Source organism: Rhopalosiphum maidis, chromosome 3, assembly GCF_003676215.2.
Source record: "Rhopalosiphum maidis isolate BTI-1 chromosome 3, ASM367621v3, whole genome shotgun sequence".
In the NCBI taxonomy this organism is placed as follows: Eukaryota; Metazoa; Arthropoda; class Insecta; order Hemiptera; family Aphididae; genus Rhopalosiphum; species Rhopalosiphum maidis.
Genome location: NC_040879.1, coordinates 20,839,255 through 20,859,644, shown reverse-complemented (window position 1 = coordinate 20,859,644; position 20,390 = coordinate 20,839,255). Strand labels below are relative to the sequence as shown.

The 20,390-nt window shown below is 25.5% G+C and overlaps 1 protein-coding gene and 1 long non-coding RNA gene across 5 annotated transcripts; one reads left to right on the top strand and one right to left on the bottom strand.

The window, feature by feature from the left end:
• Positions 1-4,735: 4,735 nt before the first annotated feature.
• LOC113557512 lies at positions 4,736-7,122 on the bottom strand. Of its 2 annotated transcripts, XR_003405595.1 has the most exons (5): positions 6,904-7,122; positions 6,447-6,512; positions 6,296-6,389; positions 5,991-6,143; positions 4,736-5,909 (listed from the first exon to the last, which is right to left on the bottom strand). It is a non-coding gene; the product is annotated as an uncharacterized LOC113557512 (long non-coding RNA). The 2 variants fall into 2 exon arrangements; XR_003405594.1 differs by lacking the exons at positions 6,296-6,389; positions 6,447-6,512.
• Positions 7,123-10,790: 3,668 nt separating this feature from the next.
• On the top strand, positions 10,791-19,191 carry LOC113556544 (RNA pseudouridylate synthase domain-containing protein 2-like). 3 transcript variants are annotated; one of them, XM_026961560.1, is made up of 4 exons: positions 10,791-10,977; positions 13,498-13,553; positions 17,232-17,300; positions 17,514-19,191. In XM_026961560.1, exons 3-4 carry the CDS (start codon positions 17,290-17,292, stop codon positions 19,075-19,077), a joined length of 1,575 nt encoding a protein of 524 aa, XP_026817361.1. In that variant the 5' UTR covers positions 10,791-10,977; positions 13,498-13,553; positions 17,232-17,289; the 3' UTR covers positions 19,078-19,191. The 3 variants fall into 3 exon arrangements, with proteins under 3 accessions (XP_026817361.1, XP_026817362.1, XP_026817363.1); XM_026961561.1 differs by lacking the exon at positions 17,232-17,300; XM_026961562.1 differs by lacking the exons at positions 13,498-13,553; positions 17,232-17,300.
• Positions 19,192-20,390: the final 1,199 nt, after the last annotated feature.

Here is a 20,390-nt window from a genome sequence, read left to right as displayed (position 1 = left end):
TGTATATTTGTAATAGAAGCTAATTAAATATTGTATTACTCATTAACAGCGTAATATGCGTAATTGGGAAATTGTACAATACGTTTTATTATTAGAGAACTAGTAGCATGTAACATAGGTTTTACTCATTGATGCTTCATAAGTTCATAATTCTAAAATTATGTTTTAAATAACAAAAAGAAATACATGAATAGCTTATATACAAGATTCTATTTTAACAGTGAAAGCTAAACACGCTCATCAATTGAAAAAAAATTAAAAATGTTAATAAATATCGAATTAATAAGCTGTAAACATTCTTTGATTTTTTTTTTTTTTTTAGAAACGTTTTTAAGAAAATATTGTACACTTACAACTCATTTTTTTACAACATTTTTTATTAGTTTTAACTTTTTAAATCTAATATTTGTTAATAAAAATGTTGGTATTGAGACAGAAGACTATATTTATAATTTCATAATCTGAAGTAGATTACTTTTCTAAAAATGTATTGATGTACAAACTATTTTTTATCAATTGCCTTTATATATAATTCACTAGATCAAATAATGTAGAACTAAATCAAAATTTTGGTTTTCAATAAAGGGGGAGTAATAGTTTTTATCAGTCCAATTAAATAATAAATTAAAAAATCTGATAGCTTTGCTTGCAAGCACAATAATGCTATTTACATTTTTATTAAATCGACAATATATTGTATATACATATATATATATATATATTAAATGTGATATTTCTGCCAGGATTAATTCGGTTATTAATACAAAAAAAAACTAGAAGTAATTGCTTCTAAAAGCTTAACTAATTAACTAATTCATAAAGACAATACCCACAAACAGTTAAAGAAATAATTTAAACTTTAAACTTTAAAATATCAAGTATAAAATGTTCATGTTATAAATTCTGTAATTTTACGTAGGTATAACTATAATTTTAAAATTGGTATAAATCATTTTCTGATAACATTGGTTTATTTTTTTAATTTCAATAAAATAATAACAAACAAATTTAAAAATAAATAAATGAAACCAACTTTTTATTTAAGATTTAGAAATAATTGTTTGCCGGTAAAGAAAATCATATTGCAGACTTATGTCTAAAAACTATATTAAGGTTATATTTAGGTTTACTATATTAAGGTGGTGGATTTAAAATGATTCAATCCTAGCTGTTTTTTCTATTTTATGCTTACTGTACTAACTATCCTAATGAGTAATAAGTAATTGGGTAAATCTTCTGAAATATTTAAATTTTAAGTTTAGGTACCCGAACAACTTTTTCACTTTTTTGAAATTGAATTCTTACAATTTACACTTTACAAGATATGTATTTAAAACATTGACTATCAAGAATTTTAAATCGTGAATAATATTGAACTGAAAAATTAATTTGAAAGTGTAAGATTGTCACTATTAAGTTAACCTCATGACGTTTTAAAATATGTTTTCATAAATGCTATCATATAATTTATTAGATTAGTTAAAACGATAAATTAGTAAAATATATTGACACTTTGACGAAAGTAATTTATATTCATGTGTCGTGTTAATGGTATATACAGGAGCGATCCGGTATTTTCTATAATTTTTTATACTAAATTAATTCATCCTAATGATTACTTACTACGCCCACTCATTTACACTATATACACATGAACAAGTAAAAAAATTGCCTATACTAAACTCCTTAAAAACGGTTGGTATCGAATCTCATAATACAATTAATGTAGTTTGTAAGATTGAATAATATAAAAAATTAATAACAAATTATAATAATAAGTAATATCAAAAATAACACAAGCCATTTAAATTATCAAGTTTTGAATTGAATTCTAAAATTTTATACTAGAAGATGGCCGTTATCTAATGAGTTAGTTTCAGCGTTATTGGAATCATCGTATTATCATCACAGTTGAAAATAATATAATATTACTATAATAGTAAAATAATTATGCCCTGTGTAGTAAGGTGTATCGTATTATATAAACTTCAAGAAGATCGTGATTGAATGTAATTACAAGGATATGTCTTATAGACGTTTGAAGTTAAAACTTCTAATCAAGTCTAACTTCAATAGGTGTTCATACACAAAAAAATAACACGTAAAATAATAGTTTCTCATTACAGTTTTAATTATTTTCTGTAATAATTGTAATATTTCAGTAAATGAGTATTAACCATAGAAACTTAATACATTCTACTATTATTCAAATTATCAGCTTCTATACTCAATACAATTTTTAAAATATTTAGGCTAATTTTAAGCTATTGACATTAGAAATTTTGAATTATTTTTTTAGTATTGATTAAACTATTATAAAGATCAATGAAAAAACTTTAAAATGCTATACACTAACTATCCTGCACTAGTTGATTTCATAAAAATTATAAATTATCAAAACTAAAATGGCATGATTAATTTATTAAAAGTTTTTAAAGTTAAAATTTTTACGAAATTGAGTAGGTACTACTTAATAGCAAAGAATAACGATTTTGGTTATTTTTTTATAGGTAATTCAAAGATATTGTGATGTCTTAAAGTTTTTACGAAAGTATATTATTTTATTTTACTTTACACAATGAAAGTTTTAAAATATTTTGATTGATTTTAAGGTATGGCTTATTTATATCTACCATGAACCTAATCATATTTTATACCATTCTACGCTAAGGTGGTATTAATTCAAAAGTTAACACGAATAATATATTATTATAAAAATATTATAGACTTACTCGTAAAGTTGTAATAATGAAGTCATGTATAGGTACTATAATAATATAATGAAATGCGCTGTTTAAATATAAACAATTTAAATACATAATCTTATTATATAATATTATAAAATATACAATATACGTCTTATACTTAATACTTACCTAATATAGACTGACAGACCATCTACTCCAAATCGTTTTTTGTATGCAATGATTTATTATTAAATTAAAATTGAACAGTTTAAAACATCCACTAAGTACCTACTCAATTTTGTGGTACACTCAACATCTATTGTACAACAGTGCAATTCAATTACATAGGTACTTGCCCGCTTTTTGTTAGTGTGTTTTTACATTCTTTCATAGAATAGATAAAATATATTTTGTTATCTATTATTTGGTATATTTTCTGCGGTTTTACAGTTGACCGCCTACCGTGACTAGGATCAATATAACCGAAAAATAGTTCTCAATATAGGTAACTATTAATTAGCATTATTTTTCTCAAAGGTAATATATGATTATAAGCTGAAAATCGCTAGCTTGTTTGTTTGATACAAGTTTTGACTTGTTTATTATAATAATTTAAAATAAAACTGTCAAAGCTATTAAGTGACGCTCATAAAAGAAAATAATACAAAGGAAAAACAAAAGAAAAAAATTTAAATTATCGTATGGAATAGAAACATTATGCATCTAGTGAGTAGTGACTAATGAGTTCTTAACTTAACAATAGTTTTTGATCAAATAAATCATGCCTATGCCTTAATAATCTACATATATTGTATGTATTTATAGTTAGAAATAAAAAAAATTAATTTATCTATCCAATAATTTTTAGTATGTAGTTTCTTTTACAAATTGTAAATTTACAACTAAGTTAAGTCAAAAGGCTATAACCTGAGTTATAAATTACTGTGTGTAAAATATTGAAAATTAAAAATACATAAACACACCCTTCTTTATATTTAATACAATTTTATTAAAATATTTTTTTTTACAAGTTACAGTTTATAGCAGAGATTCCCAGACTTCTTACAATAGGTATTTAATCCATTTTAGTAAAGGTTTAAATTTTAATGATCCACAATAATACTGATAACATTATTTTTATTTTTGGGATAACTTTTAATCTAAACAGTGTTGTGATGACAATTGGTATACTTGTACTCAATTCAAAAGTATAATTTGGGAACCTCTAAACTAAAATGTAATTTTCCTAATATTTGAACAAAATAAAAAAAATTTTTAAAGTTCTAATCATTGCAAAGTAAAACAATGGCAAATCATATATTGCGACAATTTAACTTCATCAATGACTAAGATTTTTACTTTAACTAAGAATTCACAAAAAGATTGTTTCACATCATAAGATGTTATTGGTGTATACTTCATGGCTGTTATTTCACAATTATTGAATAGAAAAAGAGAAAGTCGTCAAGACGTTATAATAAAGTATATAATACTGTTAGTCTAGTTACTATTTACTAACTTAGTACTTACTACACACTTACAATATTTATGAGTACTAGTATCAAACTATAATAATACTAAACCACCAAGTTTTTAGTGTTATTTACCCTAATGAATTTATTATGTTTAACTAAAAATATGTATTTACATATAAATCCCAGCCATGTAATACTATTCCAGGAATAGTATGATAATAAAACGATAGGATACAATGAATGAATTAGAAAAAGTAAACATAGGTAATCAAAGTGCTTCCAAATATGACAAGGAAGTGATGAATGAAAACTAAAATAAAAAAGATTGTTGGATATCAATTAAATTAGATGTATATAATTTGATTACTTAATTAAAATAATTTTAAAATGTTTTTTTATTTTATGAATGTTATTTGATTTAGTTATTTTAAGATGATTTGTCATGAATACAATATATTAACTAATAACTATTATAATTAAATTTATTATATTTAAGTTAAAAGTATTACAAATATAAGTTTTTTAAATTATAGGCTATAATATTATAGTCATATTAAATGTTTATTACTGCATTGTATTATTATTATTCAGGTCTTGTTGGTGTTATGTGCATGTTGTGTGATTATGTATTATTACACAACACAAAAATATATATAAATACTTAATTATAAAGTGTTATGATTTGTTTATATATATCCAGGAGTGTACTGTGTACTGGAGCCAGTGGCGTACGTAGGAATTTTAAGGGGGCGTCATATCATAATTATATGCACGAAATGACTCTTTTTTTTAGTGCTTGTTTTATAATTTGAACAGATATTTATTTTTAAGGGGGTGCCATATCTCCTTAACACCCTCCCTGCATACGCAATTGACTGGAGCGTTTACTTATAACAGTATTTATAAAAAAAAATGCGTATACATGAAAAAAATATTCATTATAAAGATATACGGTAGGTAAATGTTGAGTTGACAAAGTGTAATGTATATACTGTATACGGTGAATGGTGACAAATGGAAAAGGGTATTATTTTATTAATTGTTTTTGAAAGAGAATAATATAATTTATTGTTACAACTGTTATTGATAGTACTATTTACATTCTATAAGTGGGTGAGGTTGTTAATTGATACTGAAAATTAAGTAAGAAAAGTATGTTTCACTTATATATACAATTTTTGGAGCAGAGCTAGAAAAAATTTTGGTATACATATTGACTAAGTGTCAAACGTAGTAAGAAAATTTTTTTTGAGATACATTTTAGAAAATATGGTGTATACTCAAGACATTATTTACCATTACATCCTTATATATATATCTATATAGTTAAAACTTAAATGTGTATTAATAACTATAACAGTTAATTTATTCTGATATTTGTGCACTGAGATAATATGATAAATTGCATATATAAAAATTATAGACATTCAAGGGGTATTTGTAAATTTTTAATAACAAAAAAAAAGATTTTTTTTAATATTATAAACTTTTTAGAATTTAGATAAAATAGGTATTTATTATTATGACAGACAATTGTATGCAGAAGTACATTGAATTTGTTGACAGCGATATCATTAGATTATTGGCTACTTTATTAAAAGCATTGACTTTTGTTTTGATACTAACAATGAATTAAATTAATATATCACCATATCACCACTTTTTTCTACCAATTTTCTACCCATCACTGGAGTTATTCATAATGTTTATTATTGCTATTTCTTCATAGCGCCTGGAGAGTATCCTTCTAGAAAAGTATTAAACATTATTGTTATTAATATTTTATTAAAAGACATAATAAAATAAAAATAGGTATAAATATTTATACAATGGACTTGTAATGTTTGAAAGTGTTGTCCAATCCATTGCAATATTGTCAATTTACTGTTAGTGGTTAATTGTATTGATTACATCACGTTCAATTCTTTTTGATAGTTATAACTTTACAGAACTTCCAGCAGTGATCCAAATTAAACTGTCTCTGTAAAAATAAAAAATTAAACTTAAAATTTTCTTTAGGAATCCTGTAAACTGTATCATAAATATGTTGTGTGCAAATACCAAATTGTTGAGTGGACAAGACTTAAATTAAAGGTTAAAATTTACTCTTTATATATTTAATGTTAAACATACTTATGACTAATGGCAGCGTGAATAACTATTTTATAAGGCAATTGTCTCATGCAAAAATGGAGATGGGTATCCCAATGACTTCAGTCTCCAGGACCTAGACAATTAGACTAGTTTATAATTTATATTCCCATAGTCACACATAACGACATACCTGTACCTAAGTAAATATTAGGTCAGTAGTTTTCAACCTTTTTAACCATGCGGCACACTTCATCTCCTACAACATTTTCACGGCACATCAATCCATATAATATGTGAAGCATATTTTATATATACTTATTTATATATATAAATACAATACATACTAATAAAACTATTAACAGATTTTTTGCAGCACACTTCAAAAGCCCTTATGGCACACCAGCGTTGAAAACCACTGTATTAGGTATTCTATGTTACATTACTTAGAAATCATTTAAAATGTGAGAAAAAATTGGTGAGTGGATACTTATTTAAAATAGTTGCTTCATAGGAAAATAAAGTTCATGCCACTACTGCTTATGATCCCCCATATATGTTTATACATAGTAGTTTAAAAAATAAAAATAAAAATAAAATAGATATTATAATAGTAACTTACACAGATAATTTACTTAGTGACTACTTACTTAGATCTCCATTTCAAAACAAATTGTTTTGCAAACTCGGATACGTCATGTATTCCACCAGATAAATCTCACATGAATATCTAAGAATTTTAACATCTACAAGTGCCAAATCATCCATATTCTATAGGCATAACATTTATATCACAAATTTCCATTTTAAAAATCATAGGAGTGATCTAAAAAATGTCTATGAACCATGGCTATAGAATATCTATAGAACACAACTCACATATTATATTTTTCACTTATCAATTCTGATAAGGAAGGTAGGTAGCAGAATTATTGATATACCACTATAAAGTATATTATAATATAATGAATACTAACAGTAAACGGTAACAACACATATTTTATTGCCTATTCATTTCTTAAAAGGAGTTTTAATTAACAGAGTTATTTTTTAAATAATATAATTCAAGATTCAAGATGGATAAAAAATAATTATAGAGATTAAATTATTAAACATTGATTACCTACATCAGTAATATTAAAACAAGTTATTAAATTATTTAATAAGTATCTATTAAGCATATAATGTACCTATGTAATTTCGAAAATAATTGTAGTCATTATATTATATTAATTTTTTTTTATTTATTTACAAAAAAATATAATTAGCTTTAAAAACATAACATAGGAAATACAAATTTTTAAAGTATTTTATTATTCTGAATTACGAATTTAGTGAAAACTATTGATATAATTTCATTGATAGGAAATTATAAAATTACAAAACAGTATAATATGATATAATCATTATAATCCATTCCTGATTCTGATTGGAAAAAAAATTGCAGCTGCCAGTCAAAAGTTATACTTAATAACCTAATTATATAAAGAGCAGATATTATCATATAAGAAAACTTTAATTTTGAACTATACCTAACACATAATAATTTGAGGTAGGTACTTTTATTTCAGATTTTGCTATAACAATAATAACATTTTTGTGTAAAAATACGATTATAATGTTATACCATTATTACCGTTATATAAACAAAGATTATACCCACCATGTACTTATGAATTAAAATTATAAAAATGTTTATTGCAGGGGTGTCATCCTAGTATGTATGTTAATTCTGGCACCAATAGAGTGCTATAAAAACAAGGTAAATAAAATATTGTATTTAAAGTAATATTTAAAAAGGTAGGCAGTGAGTACCACTTAGCTGTAAATTAGGTATCTAGTGATTTATTATGGGTGTGTTAGATTTTAATTCAATGCAGTATACGAAAATGATAGTCTGTCAGCCTATATCACTAAGTATATTTCATGAAATGCTATTTTTTATACAGATATTAAAGTAATTTACTTAACTTTAAGCATTAAGGTATGTTGAAATAATTTTTTCGAAAATATTGCATTTATTATATTATTAGTACTATATTATTTCAACTAAAATGACTTGGAATTAAATGTAACTTTCTGTAAATACCAACTGTAAAACAGTAAAGATAGGTTCATAGTCATAAACAAATAATATCTTAAAATAAATAGAAAATATCATTACGTATAATACAATTTATAATAATATAGTAATAATATACGCATAAGAAATAAGTTCCAACAAAATAATTAACATTGTTGTTTGTTGTTAAAATAAGTAATTTCATCCAAATTTGAATTTAAAATATTTAAAAAAAATGATTACCTTTAAATATTTCTTAGATTTTATAATTTCAATATGAATTACTAATGAGAAATTTTTTATTAAATTTCTAGACTTATAAAAAATAAAAGTTTGTACAAAATAGCTTGCTTTTTTATGACTTTGACGAATTTCGTCAAAAATTTAATTTCAAATGCATATAAAAAAAAATCGTGGCTATGTATTTTTCATATTTTTTTAAATAGATACAACTTTTGTAGGATCTTGTATTAAATTTTCAAGAATTTTTATCAGTATTTATAGAAAAAAACCAAAAAACATTGGGAATTTACCATGGCTATAATAATAGCCCAAAAAGATATAAAACATTGTGTAAAATGTTTAAATTTTAATAATTTCATCGTACGTAAATGAAAACCTAGGTGTAAAAACAATATTTTTATGAGTTTTTTAATTAAAAAATATTGTGACTTTTATTGTGAGTATAGATTTTCAATATTTTTTAGTTAAGAAATTAACAACATGAGAAACTTTCTTTTTTCGTTTATTTAAAATAATTTACAATCTATATAAAAATTAGTACAGTAAGCAAATTTAATATTTTATAATAGTTAGTGATAGGAGATTAATATTTATGGGCAGGCACTTAGCAGTATTATCCGGCCGGGTAAAATATGAAAAACTTAAGAGAAGTTTTCAAGCATATCTACCCAATAAAAAATTATGTATTTTGTAATTTTTATTGTATTTTAAGCTTTTTTTTTCGTGTTATATGTTATGTAACTAATGTACCTGGTAGTCCTGGGAGTGGCAGGATACTGATATAAGTATTACGTATAATTTGATGTTATATTTTTATATTATATTCTGTACGTAATAAAATTTAATTTATCTATTTTATTATGATTGAAACAACTGTTTTTAATTGATATATTAATTTGTGCACCCTCCTACACATTTGTCCATCCTACAAATTAATTTCAAATTTAATACATCCATTACAGTAACCTGGCTATAGCCTATAAGCGTAAAACATGACCCAAACACAACCCAAAAGCGCAAAAATAAATATTATATTATATTATATTATATAAGCAGTACAAGAGCACAAATAAATTTCACAAAAATAAAGTGTACTTTAATTTTTCTAAACTATATAGTTATTAATTAAGGTTTAACATTGGTATTAATATAAGTAAAAAAATTTAAAATTTAAATTACATATTTCAATATTTGTAGTAATTAATTTAACTTACGTATACTTAAATATACTAAAAATACTGGTACTTAAATTTGTAGCCTACAGTTTTTAAGTAGGTAGTTCAATCTGAAAATTATTTTATTTTTGTACAAGTTCCAAGCTTTTATAATGGAGTTGACTTTAGAGCTATCTAATACCATTTGATATAATTTTATACTATATACACGGTTTAGTTATTTTAAATAATTATCAATCGTCACCGTAGTTTATTACGATAAAATACGATACGATAATTTTATTATAACTTAAATTAAACTCAAACACTGTTGGTTTTGAAATAAAAATATACTATATGTATAAGTGTTTAAAAATAAATATAATGAGCATCAAATTTTAAATTGAAACTTATAGTGTAACCACTGTAACTGGTACAATAATGTATCAAGTATACAATTTATTTAATTTGCGCTTTTGGTCTATCAAAAAAAAATAGACGATTTGCGTTTTATGGTTTCACTGTAAGTACTCAATGTACAAGCCACAAGGTACACTCCGCCACCCACTGTACATCACAACGGGTAGGTACTTACTTACTTGTCCAGTTGTCCACTTTTTACATTTAAGGATTAACAACTTATAGATTATATATTATGCATAACAAAATAGAACAAAACATTATTTTGGTCATGATAATAATATGATTGTTATTTGTGTCCTTTGGATAGCGGGTACAATTATGATTTAGCTTATAGGTACATGTAAATTAGGTATATCTATATGATTAGGTAGGTACCTACTTAATTATTTCATCGATCTTATTGTTATATATTATTATTATTTGTAAGTATGAATCTTAAATTGGTCTCCACGCGAATTTGGCCGGGCGAGGCTTAGTGTGATAATGTCAAAAAATTGTTGTAATTCATTTCTGCAACAGCGATATGCCAATTCAGTATTCAGTCCATTCGTTTATCATAAGTTATCAGTAGTTCATATTATCACACATCGTGTTCAGAGATGATAACTCCTATCTTTCATAGTTCGTATTTTGTTGAGTAACTAAATTACTAACTTCAGACTTGTAGATATAAAATTGTTGTTCATTTTTGAAATTTTGAATTTACAGTATTTACTATTTACTATTTACTTTAATCGTTGTTGATGTCATGTAGAAAAAAGCCATACAATTTTACGATTTAATTGCCGATATTTATGAAGATACTATTATTATAAGCAAAACAACACCACAAAGTTATTCAGGTAAGATACATGTTTTTGTTTTTAGTATTTATTGTATTTATTGGGTATTTAACTTGCAGACATATTTTATTAATAAAGACCGGATTTAACAAATATTGAAATTTTTTTTATCAGAATTTTGTTGTAATTTATATGATAGAAATGTGTAAATAAATATTGTTTAGCAAATTTTTCAATAAACATATCTACAACTTAGTGAAGCTTTAAATATAATTGGGTTGAGTAAGTGTAGCTATAGTAGATATTGTATAGATAAAGTTATCAAGTGTCATATTATTAAAATATTAGTAATTTGTTATTGTTTTTTCTCTGTGTTATATAGATGGTAATTTTTATAATATTGTCTACACGTAAGATCACTAGTTGCTTCATTTAGCTTTTTGCGTACCTAAATATAATTTTACTAAATTTTTTTTTGCTTGTTATCACTAATATTTTTTTTATATTTTTTTTTTGTATACAGTATACTGTCGTTTTGGCTACTATAGCTAGGAAAACTGTATCATTATGATTTATTCATATTATTTATTATTTGAAATAATTTTGTATTTCTCATCTTTTTATCCTTGTGAAATAAGTTTATTCTTTATATCTTTTAGTATTAATGTTATAAAAATAATGTAGCCTATAGGTAATAAAAGTTTATTTGATTTATTGTCACTTGTAGTATATTATAACAAATTACTCAAACACTACTATAGTTGATTTTAAATTATAATCAATTTTTAATATGTTTATAAATAAATTGTAAGCTAGTATTTAATAATAGTATTCTTAACTGAAGAATTTAGTTAAATTACATAGTTATAATCTTTATGTAAAAAACTGATTGTGTATTTGTTATTTTTTGGTTATATTGGAAACTACTGAACCAATTGCACTAAAATATGCATACATATTGAAATATTCCTATTTAACAACCAATGAATTTGCTATAAGATATATATTTCACAGTAATAAAAGAGACTTACATAATTTATAACATATAGTACAGTACCTATAAATAATATATAAATGATTTTTTTCTCTTATTTCATGTAAAATCATTGAATTTTATACAATTTGTATGTATACCCTATTCTATACGTTTATTATTTTTATGGTAAAACACATTTTATTGGTAAACTGTTTATTAGGAGAACCTTTTTTCTTGTTCAATACGCCTAAAGTTAAATTAATTAATAATGTAAAATATATTTTGGATTGCTTAGTATTATAAAAATAAGGAAATATTTTCTACAGATAATAAAAAAAATTATTTATTTTCCTGTTTGTTATTAAAACATATTATTTGAAAAAAAATATATATTTTTAGTTCATCAATCTAAAAAAAGGTAGCTTTTACATTTATACAAATTATAAATATTTAAAATGCATTTTTAGTTCTGTATAAAAATTAATATTTAAGCAGAAATAATAATTTAAAAAAAAAAAACAACTTTTCATTACTTTCCAAAAGTTGAGCAATGGAATTGTATTTTTTAAATAGTTGTATTAAGCATTTGTTTCTGTAAATTTTCTTTTGCACAAATTGTACAATCTAGTAGCATACTTAAGAATTTGTAATAGGGAGAAGGAACTCTCAGAGTATTTTTTTTTATTTGGTTTTCTTATACAAGTCTAATATACTTTTTGACTATCGAATTACTTAAACTTATGAGCAGGGCTCGGATTTTATAGCATTTGCTAATTATTAACGAGCGGATGTTTATGCGCTTATCATATTTTTTAATAACATCCAAATTAATGTAGAGTAAGATAGAAATTTGTTCATCACCCAAAGAATTCAAATTTATAAATTTAATTTTGCATATTTGTTCGATTTTTACTTGTTTGATTATACTTCTATATTCATTATGCTTTTAGTACATATTTGAGGTTTTTCGTATTATATTAATGAACTCGGTACGACTAATATTAATAGATCAAAATGTCCCATAGTGGTAGACCTATATGTAATATTCGCGCCAACCAGGAATAGCCGGTTTTCGCACGTATCAGTTCTTGGTTTCTAATATATACCCATATACATTATTTTCAAATCAACAAAAAATTCAACAACCGTTTGCAAACATCTTTTTAATTTTTAATAAATAAAAAATGTTAGGTATTGATGCATATTTTTAATAAATTCTAAGCATATATTTATATTTTATAGTGCATAATTGCATGCAAATTTTAAATTTTTTAGAGCATAAACATCCGCTCCTTACTAATTATTATAGGATACAGATAAAAATAACAGAGTGAGCTATAAATTTGTTTTATGCACCACGGACTCCAAATATGAAATTTTATAATGCTATTTTTTGCATATTTGAAGTATTTTAGGGTTTTATTGCTATTTTTTGCTAATTTGTATTTTCATAAATCTAGTTTATATTATGTGGTATGAAAATTTAAATTATTATTTTTTTTTATTTTTTGAATACATATGAAAAATATCCACTCAGGTAAAATAATTTAATACATTATTTAATTAATAAATAATAATTTATTTTATTTTATTCTTATTTCCAGATAATTTTGAATAGTCACCATGCTTAAATTCAAGTAATTTTAATAATTAAAAAAAGGTAAACAAACATTAGTTTTTAATCAATAATAAATATACCTATTAATTTATAAATAATCTTTAGTTAATAAATATAAGTTATTTTTAATAATAAACAAAATACATTTTTAGTTTGCTATTTTTCATGTTTTTAAGGCATATTATAGCGCTTATTTTAATATTATTTAGCGCATATTTCATTTATTTTTAGTGCTATAAAATCTGAGCACTGCTTATAAGTAAAGACCGTATTTATATGCACTAAAAAAAGTGCATAACATGCAAGATAAAATTTCAATTTTTATTAAATTAAGTATTTGATTTTAATTTTGCAGTGATAATTATTTATTCATTTTATTTAAATTTTCATAAATAAAAAGTATAAGATGTGTAATATAGCAAATATGCAATACAAAAATGTAATTTGTTAAATTGTAATTTAATTTTTAATTATTAAGTAATACATTGTAAAAAATATTTTATTAAAATTAATTAGTAGATACATTGGTGATATAAATAGGAAAAAAGTATGATTTAATGTAGTATGTTAATAAATAAATAAATAAATAAATTGTTAATTAATATGTTAATTGTAAAAAAAATAATTTATCAAAGTATGTTCCATGTTTATTTTTATGTAATGTGATGGCGATCTATAAGAAAGTACTTGTAGGATGAAAAACTGCGTTCAACATCAACACTGGTTATTGGAGCATATTAAGATTGGCTAGTATATTCGGCAAATAATTTGGGATAGATAAAATGTTGAAATTAGCACTGTCACTTTGAAGTATTTTTAAAATTTCTTTTGAAACCATTAATCCTTTATTTATATTCAAAACGTTTTTATATTTTGTTTTAACTATTGTACTATTTGCACTAGTCAGAAGTTCATTGACAGAGTTTTTCACTTGTTTTAAAATTTTTAATGAGTCTACAGAAAGGACAAATTAGAGGTTTCAAGCTTTTTAATACTTTTAATGGTACACAAAATATTTGCTTTAAAAGTCTAAAGTAAGCAAGATCATATTTCACATTTAATTTATTTAAAATTGATTTACTATTTTGAATGATTTTTGCACCATCTTGACATCTTCTATGTTTTCAATTACATTTTTTTTCCATTATTAATTAAATCATTAATGTCATGAAAAGTATCTATAATTTTTTCAGCAATTCAGTGAATACCATAAGCGATACAAGTTATACATACAAAATTTGATTGTAATAGTTTTAAATTTTGTGCAGCTTTCGTTGTATAATAAAAGAGCAGCATTACATCAGATAACATCAACAAAACTTTGTTACCTTCAGGCCATAATAGGTTAAGAGAATTGTTTACAAATTGTGCTATAGCTGAATTATTGGTTTTTTCAAGAACTTTCGATGTTAAAAGATACAATTTAGAAAGCGAATCGGTATTCAATTTAGCAACAATAAAATTTGCTACATATTTCCTTCAAGGATTAGTAGTTTCATCAACAGAAAAAATTTACCATATACCAGCTATCTATGTATTTTCGAATATTTTAAAACGTTTGTATAACATTAATTTAAATAGTTTCTTTTTACGTACTTTCATCTGGTATATGCTTATTTTGTGTACTTTACTAAAAAAGATTTAAAGTTTTTATTTTTTAGTTTATGTAAAAGTATGTTTGAAGAAATTAAAGTACTGAAAAGTTCTTTGAAAAATTGTGGTTGATTTTCTATGGATGTTGATGCTTCGTGAACAAAGATTTGTTTAGAAGAAGATTTGTTCAAACATTTTTTATGCAAAAATGATTTTGAATGTTGATCGATTTGAAATTTTTTTTCTGCTGTTGCTAGTTTTTTACAATGCTGACAAAAAACTGTTGTATTATTTAAAATTTTGAAAACCTAATCAGAAATATTGTATGGCTCAATCCATTTGCTAATTGATGCAAATTTTAAATTTGGAATTTTGGACATTTTAACTGTTTAAAAATTAATTAGTAAATTACAAAATAATTTTCAACAAAAAAACACATGTACTCTAACTACACTTCACCTGGTTACAACGTAATTTTTACTAACATAAATTGTCTTTTATAAATGTATAGCAGTAGTTGTAATAATGTACCTATGTATGTGGTTTTGGGTATTTTATCAACAAGAAGCCACATCTCCGCTATATAACTCGTACAACCAACCTATAAGGAAGTTTAGTAACTTATCTTTAGGGTCCAAATATTCTTTGAGAAATCAAATATTTGATATAATCTGTTTTTTTTTGCTTAACACCTTTTTGGTTTGTTAGGTGTATATTCATACGGGTTTTTGTTAAAATATGCAAAAATATGAAGTATAAAATGTTGATATTTAATCAATCAATTAATGATTTGTGGACACTCATTGACTGCATTTATATGATGTTTAAAATAGCAACATGCGTTTTATGGAAAATTTGATATTTACTTATAAGCATGCTATGCTTTGTCTACACAATAAACTAACATGTATATATATTTATATTTATACATAATAAATGTCAATTTAATTGTACTTAGAGGTAAAAGTATCGATTACAATACTGATACCTGATTTTATATATTCTGGCACCATAGATAGGTATTATAATTTTAATTAGGTGTATATTAATGTTATACCTAGTAATGGTATCTCTATCTTACTGGTACATTGCATGGCAAATTTTACTTTCAGAATAATACATTTTATACTGTTAGTTTTAATATTAGAGTAAATTGATTAAAGTATTCCAAAGAAAATTGCTTAATAAAAAATGTACATCCTGAACATTTATACTGATGCATAAAAATAGGTGATAATTTTATGTGTTTGTAGATGAAACTACTGATTCAAGAGGTTTGTGTATTAATTATATTTATTTAACTTGAGTTAATTTGAAATTTAAATAAAAATATTTTTTATATTTGACTTTTACAGGTATATTAATTAGTATAAATATTAGATATGTTAGTGGAAACCTCTAGAACAACTTAATATGCAATTTCATTGAGCACTTGTTAGTAGCAATAATCGATTTATGAATTTCTTTTTAAAATTATTCTCACATTATCAATGAAGATTATTACTTTGTATTAGTATAATACTGGTGTTACTTAGAAATAACTATAAAATATTTTCATTCCCGATAATAATAACAATTTAATAACAATTGGAGAAATTTGAAAATTTTAAAGTTAAATCAGACCTGACACTTGGTTATGCAGAGTTTAATTTAATATAACATATTAAAGCATAATTTAATTTATTTTACCAATTAGCTGGTAACAACTAACAATAGACAAAGCAAGCAATTAAATTACTTTGGTATATTTACATAGCAAGCCTAAAGATTATTGTTATACATTTTATGAAGATATCAAACATAGTGGTAATAATATTTGGTAGGAATCTTTGACAATTCAGAGAAAAGTTTGACTGAATCTTTATTTATTAAAATAATAAGGTATTACTTTAGTTTCTAATTTTATGAAAAGTATCTCTTTATTTATGAAAAAAATAATTAATTGTACTTGATAAAGTCAAATTTAAACATTATAAACATTATAAAAAATAATTTTAGCCTTTTTTAAAATAAGTATTGTACTAAAGATAAAAAACTAAAAATAAAAAAATATTTGAAAATGATAATAATTGATACTTAATTAATGAATAACATGAATAAATAATTGCTTAAACTAATTTATTTCAGATATAGCATCTTATTATACCCGGAATAAACTACGATATTTTATACATGAAATGACACAATGGATAATGTGTATGTATTGGTCTCTGGTAGAAGAGTGGAAAAAATATAATGTCTTTAAAACCTCGGAGTTAAAAAAATCCATTTTACCAACTTAAAAAAAAATGATTATAACATTTATAACAACATGACATAAATATATTTTACTGCGTAGTATATTATTTTATTTTTATTTTGTGTTATAAGGCTATAAATTTGATTTTATATGTTATTATTTGTTCGCAGAGTTGCGTGTATGTCGTATGGTCGAATTGGATTCGGAATTCAGCGATTCATAAAATTGTTTTCAAAGAACTCGTTTGCTGTTCCGCAAAAAAAAATGGAAAATAATTTATTACAATATCCGGCTTTGCTTATTCGCAATAAATCAGACGTCGGGGTACAGTGTTCCACACCAAACGGTTTAGAAACGACCGACTGTAAATCTGACGAAGACGACTGTCAAGAAAAACCAGATTTATTGCAGATAAGTAAACGTAAACTTGATGATCAGAACGGGCACGTCAAGAAGCCTAAGAAAGTCAAACTGGATCCAGTTCTAATTACGCGCCCAGGTTACTCGGCCGAGAGGTTCGACGAAACGTCTTATTACATTGAAAATGGTCTGAGGAAGGTTTATCCTTATTATTTCACGTTCACCACCTACACTAAAGGACGATGGGTGGGCAGGACTCTGATGGACGTGTTTGGCGAGGAGTTCCGCGCCCATTCGTCCGACGAATATGAACGGCACATCGAAAAGGGATCTTTGACGATAAACAATGAACGCGTGACCGCCGACTACGTATTGAAGCATAACGATCTTCTGGCGAACGTGGTGCATAGACATGAAGTGCCGGTGGCTAATGGCACGATCGACGTCATACACCTGGACGACGATATCGTAGTCGTCAACAAGCCCTCCAGCATTCCGGTGCACCCATGCGGCCGTTACAGGCACAACACCGTGATATTCGTGCTAGCGAAAGAGCACGGTCTGAGAGACCTGAAGACCATCCATCGACTCGACCGGTTGACTAGCGGTGTTCTGATGTTTGGCCGGACGCAGAACAGGGCGCGGACGCTGGAGGCTCAGATACGGGACCGGAAAGTAAACAAACAGTATGTGTGCCGCGTCGACGGCAGGTTTCCAGAATCGGTCGAGTGCGAGCAGCCGATCGAGGTGATCAGCTACAAGATTGGCGTGTGCAAGGTGTCGCCTAGCGGGAAACAGTGTAGCACGTCGTTCCAGCTGATAGGGTACAACGAGAAGGCGGATATCAGCGTTGTATTGTGTAAGCCCCGTTCGGGTCGCATGCACCAAATCCGTGTTCATTTGCAGTACTTGGGTTATCCGATTCAAAACGACCCGTTGTACAACGACACGGTATTCGGCCCGGAGAAAGGCCGAGCCGGCAATTTCGGCAAGACCGACGAGCAACTAGTCCAGGACCTGATACACGCTCACAACGCCGAAAATTGGTCGGTGACCGACGACGGACTTCCTATTATACCGGTGGTAGACGATATACTTCCGGTTTTACTTGAGGCCGAGAACGGACGGCCGGTGGTAAAGAATTGTGCGACGGTCGACATGTCCACACAAACCGGAATCGACGTGCCGGACGTCGGATTTGATGAAACAAAGCTCACGGTAGACGCTCACTGCCAGGAGTGCAAGATCCGTTACAAGGATCCAAAACCCGCAGATCTTGTCATGTACTTGCATGCCTTGAAGTATAGTGGACCGGACTGGGCGTACGAAACGCCTATGCCCGCATGGGCCGATGTCAATTGGCAAGAGCCGTGATTCCTCTTGGTATATGACACTAGTGTATTTCAACATGCGGTAGTTTTGATCGTGATTTATATTTATTTTGTCAGTTCGTAAACGTTTTTAATAAATAATTATTTTCACTTTTAATTTGTATTTCGTAAAACCATGGATGATCCATTGACCCCTATCTTAGCCATCTTACAAACACTTAGATATCTGCTTGATTAAGCAGAGCTTGGTTAACTTTAACGGTTTAGGTAAATTTACATGCATTTAATCGTCTACCATTTTATATTTACAAAATTTCATTAAAAGTTTTCTTAACGATACCTAAAACTGATTTTTACAACCCTATAGTGAGTTAAATTTATAGGTATATTATTATTGTGTTAGGTATTAGTTTAACAAGCAATTATGTCAATAAAAAAGTTCAGTAAAAATGTACAAGAACAACAGTTGATTTAACAGAACAAACATACATTTTAAATTAAATTTTTATTTAATAAAATATTATAAATTATAATATACCTATAATGAACAACGAGGGATTATCATGTGCAAATTATTTAAATCACTTTTAAGACTAAAACTGTTATTATTTATTATTATGTTATTGAAAAAAAAAAAAATTATATTTATTAAGTTGTATATTGCAGTATTAATATTACAACTAGTGATTGGCAACGATATTGATACCGTAACACAGTTTCGATTCCGGTATCGTTCTATAATTGTATAATACATCGTGATATCAAATTTAATAACTTTTTATAAAACATCTATCAAACTGATATTAAATTGTTTAGTCAGTTTTGTGATATTTAATATTTTGATATGTCATTATTTATCAAGTGTAAAAAATAATGTGATCACTAATACTTTTACGTACTGGTTGAGACTGAGGATCATAATTAGTAATGTAATCTTAAGTATTGAACGAGAATGAGATATATACGTTAGAAAATAGCTACATTTCAGATATGTATTGTTTGTATTGAAAAATGTTATTTATTTAATTTATTTTCCTAGGATTATAACCAAAATTGTATTAAATAGTATACTTCTATTGTAAATAAAATAAGTTGCAAACATATATTCAAAATACATAAAAAATAGAAATTAAGATTTTAATAGGTGGGAACCTATAGAATAAAATATTATGAAAACTTCTTTGTAATTGTAGTTTGTACTACAGAAATCAGACACGGAATATAGATAAACATATTATCCACTAAGTTCCTATTTGTATACAGTTAATATTTATATTTCATGAACGAGCACTAAGGACTTTGTTAATAACAATCAGTATAAAATAAGTTAGCAAATAAACAATCGTATTATACGAT